The sequence below is a fragment of the Equus caballus genome, chromosome 7 (assembly GCF_041296265.1).
Source record: "Equus caballus isolate H_3958 breed thoroughbred chromosome 7, TB-T2T, whole genome shotgun sequence".
Lineage (NCBI taxonomy): Eukaryota > Metazoa > Chordata > Mammalia > Perissodactyla > Equidae > Equus > Equus caballus.
Genome location: NC_091690.1, coordinates 22,642,827 through 22,652,666, shown reverse-complemented (window position 1 = coordinate 22,652,666; position 9,840 = coordinate 22,642,827). Strand labels below are relative to the sequence as shown.

General features: G+C 46.9%; 1 protein-coding gene across 17 annotated transcripts in view; it reads left to right on the top strand.

The window, feature by feature from the left end:
* The first annotated feature begins 4,800 nt into the window (after window positions 1-4,800).
* Window positions 4,801-9,840, top strand: part of TMPRSS5 (transmembrane serine protease 5) — a 32,148-nt gene continuing 27,108 nt past the window's right edge. For 7 of the 17 annotated variants that reach the window (XR_011440470.1, XM_070272806.1, XM_070272807.1 and 4 more), the window contains exons 1-4: window positions 4,801-5,064; window positions 7,871-7,994; window positions 8,372-8,470; window positions 8,976-9,101. Coding sequence is in view for 16 of the 17 variants with exons in the window: in XM_070272806.1 (XP_070128907.1) it covers window positions 7,877-7,994; window positions 8,372-8,470; window positions 8,976-9,101 (343 nt within the window). In the remaining variant the exon portion in view is untranslated. Of the gene's footprint in view, window positions 5,065-5,464; window positions 5,583-5,813; window positions 5,935-7,836; window positions 8,028-8,371; window positions 8,471-8,975; window positions 9,102-9,840 lie in introns of those variants that run through there. The other 10 variants (XM_070272808.1, XM_070272803.1, XM_070272801.1 and 7 more) reach the window with 9 other exon arrangements.

Here is a 9,840-nt window from a genome sequence, read left to right as displayed (position 1 = left end):
TTTCTTCACTCTGAGTCTGCCTGTTTAGTGGCTACATGACTCATGAGGCATGTGTGTGTGGTGGGAGTGGGGGAAGATCCTGGACCAGAGGTCAGGAGACCTGGGCTTGGATGGCCTCCACCATCCTGTGGCATATTCACCTTTCAGAATCTCAGTTTTCTTCTCTGATAGGAAAGACGGTAGATTCAATGGTCTCCCTCCTGGGTAGAGGAGAAAGACAAGAGTGGGATCTGCCTGAAGGTGCCAGAGCCCATCTGGACAGTTGAGAAAGTCTCTTGTTGTTTTTGAGAGTAGTGACTGAAGGAGGAGAGAAAGCAAGAATTTCAAGGTTCATAAGTCCAGGCTCATCCATAGATGTGGTCCTGGAGAGTCAGGGAGTCATCAGTGGGGAGGAGGCAGGGGAACAGGACCAGGACTAGGGTCAGGCTACTTCTGAATCACCAGGGTAAAAATACAGATCCCAGGGCCCTCATTCAGAGGGGATATGCTTCAGTTGTTTTCACATAGGACACTCCAGGGCACAAAATTTCAGAAGGCATCACTCTTAGGGTATTTAAGGGCCAACACTCCTCTTGCTAGTGACTACCTCCTTAAATTTTGCACCCTAGACTCCCACTACCTCACTTTAGAGGTTGGTATTCTGTCCAAACCGGAGAAATGACCAGGGCAACCCAGAATAGCTCATCTGGGATGGAAGGCATAGCAGAGAGAAAGGGAAGAGAGAGAGACTTCTTGGATAGCCAGGCAGAGAAAGATGTCCAGAAAGGGGCCAGCCTCAGTTTAATCTAGAACCCAATCTTTTTTAAAATCAGGTGTATTACGGTATAATTGACAAATGAAATTGTAAGATATTTAAAGCGTACTTAGTGATGATTCGCTATCTATACACATTGTGAAAGGATTCCTTCCATCTAATTCATTAACACATTCATCACCTCACATATTTGCCTTTTTTTTTTTTGGTGAGAATATTTAAGTTCTATTCTCTTAGCACATTTCAATTGCGCATTACAGTGTTATAAGCTATAGTCACCATGTTATAACTTATACGAGTGACAAGATGACTAAGATGCTCAAATCTTATTTATAACAGAAGGTTTGTGCCCTTCTACCAACCTCTCCAGATTTCCCCCACCCCCCAACCCCTTGGTAACCACTTTTCTACTCTCTGTTTCTGAGTTTGACTTTTCCTTTAGATCCCACATATAGTGATATCATGCAGTGTTTGTCTTATTTTTCTTAGCATAATGCCCTCAAGGTCCATTCATGTTGTGGCAAATGGCATTGTTTAGGGGACCTGGGGATATTGTAGGTGCAATTTATCTTCTTCTTTCTCATGGCTGAATAATATTCCCTTGTATATTGTACCACATCTTCGTTATCCATCCGTTGACAGACATCGAGTGTGTTTCCGTATCTTGGCTATTGTGAAAAACGCTGCAATGAACATGGGAGTGCAGATATATTTTTGAGATCCTGTTTTCATTTCCTTTGGATGTGTACCAAGAAGTGAGATTGCTGAATCATATGGTAGTTTTGTTTTTAATTTTTTGAGGAACCTCCATACTGCTTTCCATAGTGGCTGCACCAATTGACATTCCTACCGTCAGTCCCCTTTCTCCAAAACCTCACCAATCCTTGTTATCTCTTGTCTTTTTGATGTCTGACATTCTAATAGGTGTTAGGTGATATCTCACTGTGGTTTTGATTTGCATTTCCCTGATAATTAGTGATGCTGAACACTTTTTCATGTACCTTCTGGCCATCTGTATGTCTTCTTTGGAAAAATGTCTATTCAGATTCTCTGCCCATTTTGGAAAAATATCTGTTCAGATCCTCTGCCCATTTTTTTCTTCTTTTTTGTGAGGAAGCTTGTTGCCGAGCTAACATCTGTGCCAGTCTTCCTCTGTTTTATGTGGGATGCTGCCACAGCATGGCTTGACGAGTGGTACTAGGTCTGTGCCCAGGATCTGAACCTGTGAACCCCTAGCCGCCCGAGCAGAGTTTACAAACTTAACCTCTATGCCACTGGGCCGGCCCCTCCTCTACCCATTTTTTAATCAGATTGGGGTTTTTTTGGCTATTGAGTTGTGTGAGTTCTTCATATATTTTGCATATTAACCCCTTATCAGATATATGATTTGCAAATATTCTCTCCCTTTATGTATGTTCCCATTTCATTTTGTTGATGGTTTCCTTTGCTGTGGAGAAGGTTTCTGGTTTTATGTAGTCCTACTTGTTTATTTTTGCTTTTGTTGCCTTTGCTTTTGGCGTCAAATCCAAAAAATCATCGCCAAGACCAACGTCAAAGAGCTTACCCCCTATGTTGTCTTCTAGGAGTTTTACGGTTTCATGTCTTAAATATAAGTCTTTAATCCATTTTGAGTTGATTCTTGTGCATGGGATATGATAAGGGTCCATTGCATGTGGCTGTCCAGTTTTCCCAGCACCATTTATTGAAAAGACTATCCTTTCTTCATTGTATATTCTTGGCTCCTTTGTTGTAAATTAATTGACCATGGGTTTATTTATGCTCTCTATTCTGTTCCATTGATCTATGTGTCTGTTTTTGTGCCAATACCATACTGTTTTGGTCACTATAGCTTCGTAATGTAGTTTGAAATCAGGGAATGTGATGCCTCTGACTTTGTTTTTCTTTCTCAAGGTTGCTTTGGTTATGCTTTTGTGGTTTCATTCAAATTTTAGGATTGGTTGTTCTATTTCTGTGAAAATGCCTTTGAATCTAATAGAGATTGCATTGACTCTGTAGATTGCTTGGGATAGTATGGACATTTTATCAAGGTTAATTCTTCCAATCCATGAGCATGGAATATCTTTCCATGTATTTGTGTCTTTAATTTCTTTCAGCAATGTCTTATAGTTTTCATGTTCAAGTCTTTCACTATTTGGTTAAATTTATTCCTAGGCATTTTATTATTTTTTGATGCAATTGTAAATGAGATTGTTTTCTTAATTTCTCTTTCTTGATAGTTTGTTACTAGTGTATAGAAATGCAACAGATTTTTGTATATTGATTTTGTATCCTGAAAATTTATGAAATGTGTTTATTAATTCTAACAGTTTTTTGGTGGTGTGTTTAGGGTTTTCTACATATAATATCATGTTATCAGCAAATAGTGACAGTTTTACTTCTTCCTTTCCAATGTGGATGACTTTTATTCCTTTTTCTTGCTTAATTACTCTGGCTAGGACTTCCAATACTATGTTGAATAAAAGTGACAAGAGTGAGCATCCTTTTGTTCCTGGTCTTAAAGGAAAAGCTTTCAGCGTTTCACCATTGAGTATGACGTCAGCTGTGGTCTGTCATCTTTTTTGAATAGACACTTCTCATATTGCTGTAAGCCTTGGGTTAATTTCTGGAGTTCTGAAAAAGTTGATTCTGACAATTTTTTGCCAGTTTTCTCATTGGTTTTATGGAGGAGAGAATTTCAGGAGGTCTTTACTCTGCTATTTTCACTGACATCACCTGTAATGTGTTTGAAATGCCCTTCTGTGTGATTGCCTTCTCATTTCTCAAAACTCAGCTCCAATGTCTCCTTTCTTGTGAAGACTTCTCTGGGTCCTCTGGGCAAAGGAGCCAGCTACTTCTTCATTCTCCTCCACCTCTGTGTTCATGCCTCTGCTATTTCACTTTTCACAAATAACCATTATTTACATCTGCTCCTGTCTCCCCTCTCGGCCTCCAAGTTTCTGGCTTGTGATTTATTCATTCCCCATGGCCAGGTTCAGTCCTGACACACAGTAATTATTCTAGGAGCCCTCAGAGCCTAGCCAGGGGGCTCTCAGCCTCCGGCACCATCTCTCTCCTGCTGCTTCTGTGACTCCTGGCGGACCTCTGTCTCTTCATTGTACTGGATGTGCAGAGCTCTTTGTGATGACCATAAGCTCAGAGTTGACACACTGAATGTATGAGGAAAATAGGAAGCAAAAGGTACAAATAATGTCTGTGTGAGGTTAAACAGTAATAATAACGATGATAATAATAATAATAGCAGCTAATACTTACTGAAAACAGTCTGTGCTAGATACCAGGCTAAGAGGTCTGTATTTAATATCTCATTTAATTCCATCATCAACCATATGAGGTAGGTACTATTATACTAACTTTACAGGTGATGCTGTGTAAAGGAAGTGGCAGAGCTGGGGTTGGAGGAAGGCCTGGCTAAAGCCCATATTCGTAACTGTCCCTTTGGGGGGATTTATAAGAGGCATTTGGAAGAGGGGGAGCCATACCACGCTTTCCCCTCCCTGGGACCTGTTCTGCCTCCTTGACTAAAGAGATGCGGCTCCCAGGTGTGTTCAGCCCATCCCGGGCTCAGCTGGGCTACCTCGTGCTTTGAAGCAACATATCACTGAGTGCTGCTGTAGGAACCAGGCCCCAGGGCAGCCTGATGGAGAGGCCCCATTTCCCTGGCACTGGGGAGACAGGTGCAGCCCTGAGGAGAGAGATGACAAAGATCCCTCATCATCATCCCAATTCCAACATGGTGACAGCCCCAGACTGCTGGGAAAGCCAACCCATACAAAGGTGAGATGTAATCCAGAGGGCTCAGAACATTTCAACAAATGTTAATATCAGTGTCTCCAATACAGCCCTGTCAGCGGGAAGGGAGAATTCTGCTAGCGTGCATGGGGCACACTTTTTGGCACAAGGGATCTGGTTGCTAAGCAACAGTAGCTGGCCTCCCCTCCTCCTCATAACCTTTTTCTCTGTTTCTAAGCATCCAGTTAGCATATGGGAGGGGCTGAGGCTGCCCAGCCCAGCCCAGCCCAGCCCTTGGCCCCCTTTCGTGCAACAAGGGGTCTATTCATGGTTTCTGAGCAGAGTTCATTGTCTCTCTGGAGTGCGCACGTGTGTGTGTGTGTGTGTGTGTGTGTGTGTGTGTCTAGGGGGAATCAAGGGGAGGAGCCGTGTGTGAACTAGGGAGAGCTCACCCTACAGCCAAGCTGGCTGGGCTATTTCATCAATGCTGATCCAAGAACAGGAGCAGAACCCTGTCCAGCAAACCCTAAGGCTTTACGTCGGTGCCACTGATCCACACGGTAAGGCTACATCTCTGTGCCATCCCGATCTAGCCTCTCTCTCCCCACTGCTCTTGGGATTCTAAGCTGGTGGAAAGAGCTCCTCTGGCAGCTCTGGTGCAGGGGTAGATCCTAGGGGGGGCCCTGTGTGGCCAACCTCTTGGTTTTCCCCCCAGGGATTGTTTTTTATTTTCCTCTCTTCCCCCCACATACTTTGCACATGGGGAGTGCTGAGTAAATCATTATTACATTGAAATCTTGCTCAAAAGAAGGACCAAGAGATCCTATACCATTAAAGACCATTTTTCCAGGCTACCACATGAGCTTGGACAGGTGGGTTTTGAGGTGGGGCGGCACCTGAGGTGGGGCCAGTTTGTCCAGTGGCTGAACCTGAAGCCAAGCTCCCTTGCTACTGAGACAGGAGGAAAGGCTGGGCATGCCCTGGAATTCTCTCAAGACCAAGTTCTGCCTCTCTGCTCAGAGGGACACCAGCTCAAGAGAAACCATATCCCCAGAGAAGAAACCAACACCTCACCCCAGTAGGCACTTCTCTGTTTTCTTCGGGGTGCTTGCCTGGCTCTCTCAGGTCTGCTAGTCTTCAGTCTTACTGTCCCTGCCCTATGAGTCTCACTTCTAGGCACAAGAAGGAGTGCGTATGGTTGGGTGCAAGCCATGACCCCTGTTTCTGGTGGAGAAGAAAGGCCTTCTGGTGGTGGGAGGTCCAGCCCTACAGACCCAGGGCTGTGATTGGTGTAGGAGATGGGAAGTAGGAGTGGTGTCTTGCTCCATAAAGAAGGTTGGGCTGCTGCCTGATTTGTGACCTGAGCCAGCTTAGGTGCTCACACGTCTGGTGGAGTGATTTTCAGGGCGATTTAGAGGCAACTGAGCAAGGTGAGTCTGACAAAGGCCTTCCTTCTCCCAGCCAGAGGATCAGGAAAGCCAGTTGGATGGAGCACAAAGGCAGGATGAGGAGGGTTTTAGTGTGAAAAGAACCTTCCACATGACACATGAAAATCCCATCTAAGCCAATAATGTTTTAGAGTCGGTGTTTCAGGTTTTTATGATCTTTGGGCATAACCCTGTGTGTTGACAGGGAAAGGTGGTCTGCGGGGGAAATGGGAGTCACTTCCACTTTAAGGGGTCTTGTCTACTTTACTGGATTATAAGTTCCTTGAAGAAAGGATCCATAGCTTATACATATTTCTGTTAATATTGTTATTATACCTAATATTTGCATTGTACTTTATAGATCCCTTTCAATTACATCATCTTATTTAGCCTGCCTTCCTTCCTCCCCCCCTTTCTTCCTTCCTTCCATTCTTTCATTCAGTGTATATTGATTGAATTCTCACTTCACGCTAGGCCTTGAACCAGGCCCTGGGATGCCTAGAGCAGTGAGGAAAGAGAGAGAGAAATAAATGAGCACAGTACAAGGGCACGAGAAGTGCTCTATGGGTTGAAGAAAGCTTCCTGGAGAAGCAACATCTAAGCTGAGTCTTGAAGGGTCAGCTACGTGGGGGAAGGGACTACAGGTGCAGAGTCTCCGTGGTGTGAGGTTGCATAAATGTGCTGAAGGTTGGCACGTGTGTCAGTATGACCCTGAGTTCCTCTGCGGAGGGAGTCAGTGCGGGCTGGGAAGGATGGAGAGGTGAGGAAGGGCAAGATCACTGAGGATTTTGTGAGCCATGCCACAGACCTTTGGATTTCTCCTGACGGCTAGGAAGACTCATTGAGTATTTTAAAGATGAGGTTAACTTGCTCATATTTGCATTTTAGAAAGATTGCTCTGGCATGGAGAATGGATGGAGGGGGACAAGAACTGGAGGAGGGAGATTACTCCTTGGGAAGTAGGGGTTATCACTCTTATTTTATAAATGAGAAAACTGAAGTTTGAAAGAATGTTGAGTTGTCAGGTTCACATAGTAGGCTGTAGGCCTAGCTTTCAACTGCTAGTCCAGTGTTTTCCCCAAGATCTTATTTTCCATTAGTCTTCTTCATGGCACATGAACTTCAGGCAAATGTCTAACTTACTCTGTTCTATGCATTCTTACCCTCATGACTTTGCCTATTCAGTCCTCTTTGCCTGCAATACCAAAACCCATGTATGTCAGTTCAAACTTTATTCATCCATGAGGGTCTATCTCAGATGCTGCCTCTTCTCAGAACCCTTTCTTGATCTCCCTAGTGAGAATTAAGCTCTCCTTCTGAATGCCAGTGGTAGTGTAAGTGAACTTTTCTTCTGTCGCTTAACATGTATCGCTTTGTTTACATGACTTATCTTCAGGACTCAGCTGTAAGTTCTTTGAGATGGTAGTGGTGGAGGTCCGTGTTGATTTATCTTGAACTCCATACAGTATCTCCCATCATGGCCTGCCCACTTGGGCTAAATAATAATGAATGAATGAACAGATGGTGCACTGGGGAGGGGCACTTCTTCCTCTCGATAGGAGGGAATGAAGGAGGGTGGGATCTGGAGGCTTCAGGAGGGATATTGCTGGATTCAGCAGATGCCCTCACAGGTCGTGGGAGGCAAGGTGACGGGGTGGTGAAGAGCATAGTCTTTGGAGTGGGCCCAATCTGGGTTCAAGGCTCTGCTCTGACACTTCCTGGCTGTGTGTGAGTAAGGTGGGTGGGGTCAGGGGCTCCAGGAGAGCAGAGAGGGCCTGGAGGGGCAGCTAAGGGAACATGTGGGGGGGTCCCCAAGATGAATAAAGGCTTGCAAGCAGCAGTGAGGGCATGGCTGAGGTTAGAGAATGGGGATTTGCAGTGGGCTGTGGCTTCTCTCCTTGGTAGGGGGATCCCGAGTGACTGACAACTATTTCCTCAGAGCCTGATGCTGGACGGCCAAGCCCCCATGGAGGCTCAGTATGCAGAGGAGGGCCCAGGGCCCGGGATCTTCAGATCTGTGCTGGGAGACCCACTACGGAGACCGGAGGCCCAGCAGCAACCCAGTAGGCCAGACTGAGCCATAGGGGAATGACAGGGTGGGGACAGTGAAGGGATAATCTTCCTATATCCCCCAGATTCTCTTCTTCCCCAGATCCTCCTTGGGTCAGCCCCAATTGGTGGATGGCGAGAGGCTGCCTCACTATTTATCCCAGACATGCTTTTGCTCTGTTTCCATTTGGGGGATTGAAGGGGCTCTGGCGGCTTCAGTGGTCAGGGGGCTGCCCCCACCCAGACGGAGCAGAGGGAGGCGGGCAGGTACAGTGGGGTGAACTCCTGCTGCAGCTCAGTGGCTGCCTAGCCCCGGGGTTGTGCCTCAGGGTGGGGTGAGGCTGGCAGGCAGGCACAGGGCACCTAGGTCCTCCTCTGCCCTCCCTGACAGTCTCTCCGTCAAGACGCTGGTGCTCCAGGCGGCGTGGCTGTGCAGTGCTGGGAGCCCTGGGGCTGCTGGCTGGGGCGAGTGTCGGCTCATGGCTTCTAGGTTAGTGCTGGGACTTCAGTGGTCTGGAGAGGGACAAAGAATAGGATCTGGGAGATACTGGAAGAGAGGAGCAGGTGCTGAGTAGGTGTTAAAGGCAGATGAGATGAGCGTATTTGTCATCCACTCTGAGTAGACAACAAGAGAAGGGATGACATTGCAATAGATGGGATTAAGGGTCCATGTAGGAAGAACATTTCAGTCCTACAGTGAGAAGTGTAGAGTCCTTGAGTGGATGATCCAGGGAGGCCCTAGTCAAACTTCTTCTAGAAATCTTTCCCAGTCGGAGAGATACAGAGACAGAGAGACAGACAGAGAGCTATGCCTCTCCTCTGCATGTTAGCTGGAGACCTGCGTAAAGCAGGGTGGTGGATGGAGACCCCAGGCGGGTGCTTTTGCCTCCCTCTGCTGCAGATATCTCATTCTGCCCCTTGGCTGCCTACTATGGGAACCCCTCCCTTCCCCAGCCTCTTCTCTGTGACCCTCTCCTTGTCCTTGTCCTCTGAAGTGCTGTATCTGTGGCCAGCTGCCTCTCAGCCTGTTCCGCGGAACTCGCAGGATGAGGAGATGACTTTGAACTGCTCAGAGGCCAGCGGTGGCGAGGAAGCCCTCCTCCCCTCAATTCCCAAAGCAGGTGGGCCACAGCCCCAGGGCTATGAGACTCCTCCCCAGCCCAGGCTCCCTTTGCAGCTCTGGGATCCCCCCTTCCGGCTGGGGGCAAGAAGAGCGAAATGGAGGGCCATGAATTCATTGCCATCCATCTGGATCTCCTCCTCTCCTGTGAGGGTAGTGACATGGTCCTGCGTTGCAGAGCTGATTTCTGACTTAGGGCTTTCAGCACTCCCTGGGGACTGTCTTGATCTCTAGCTGGGGCAGGGCTGGGAGCCCAGGTGACTTGCCATTTGGGGCAGAGTGAGCCGCAATGTGGAGGAAGAGGAGCCAGGTGTGTGTGGGGAACCAGCGTGTGAGCAGCAGGAGTCTTTGCCCAGTGGCCACCTAGCGGGCTGGGAACATCACTTGACATTGTCTGCCTCTTCCCCCTACCTCGCATTGTCCTCTCCCCTCCAGGTAAGAGTTGCAGATCAGAAGATATGATGCCGCCAAGGCTGGGGTTAGAATCAGTTCCAGACTAGAAAAAGCTTGGGGCCTGCCTTTTGCTAGACATGGGACTTTGGGTACGTTACTTCTTTGAGTTTCCATTTCCTTCTTTATGAAGTGGAGATAAAAATATTTACTGCATAAAGCTGTAAGGATAAAGTGAGCTAATACATAGAAGTGTTTAGTACCGAGTCTGGAAAAGCAGACTCTCAATAAATGGCAACCATCACTAGCATTGTCACAAGATTCGAAATCAGAAGCCCTCGCCTTGGTCC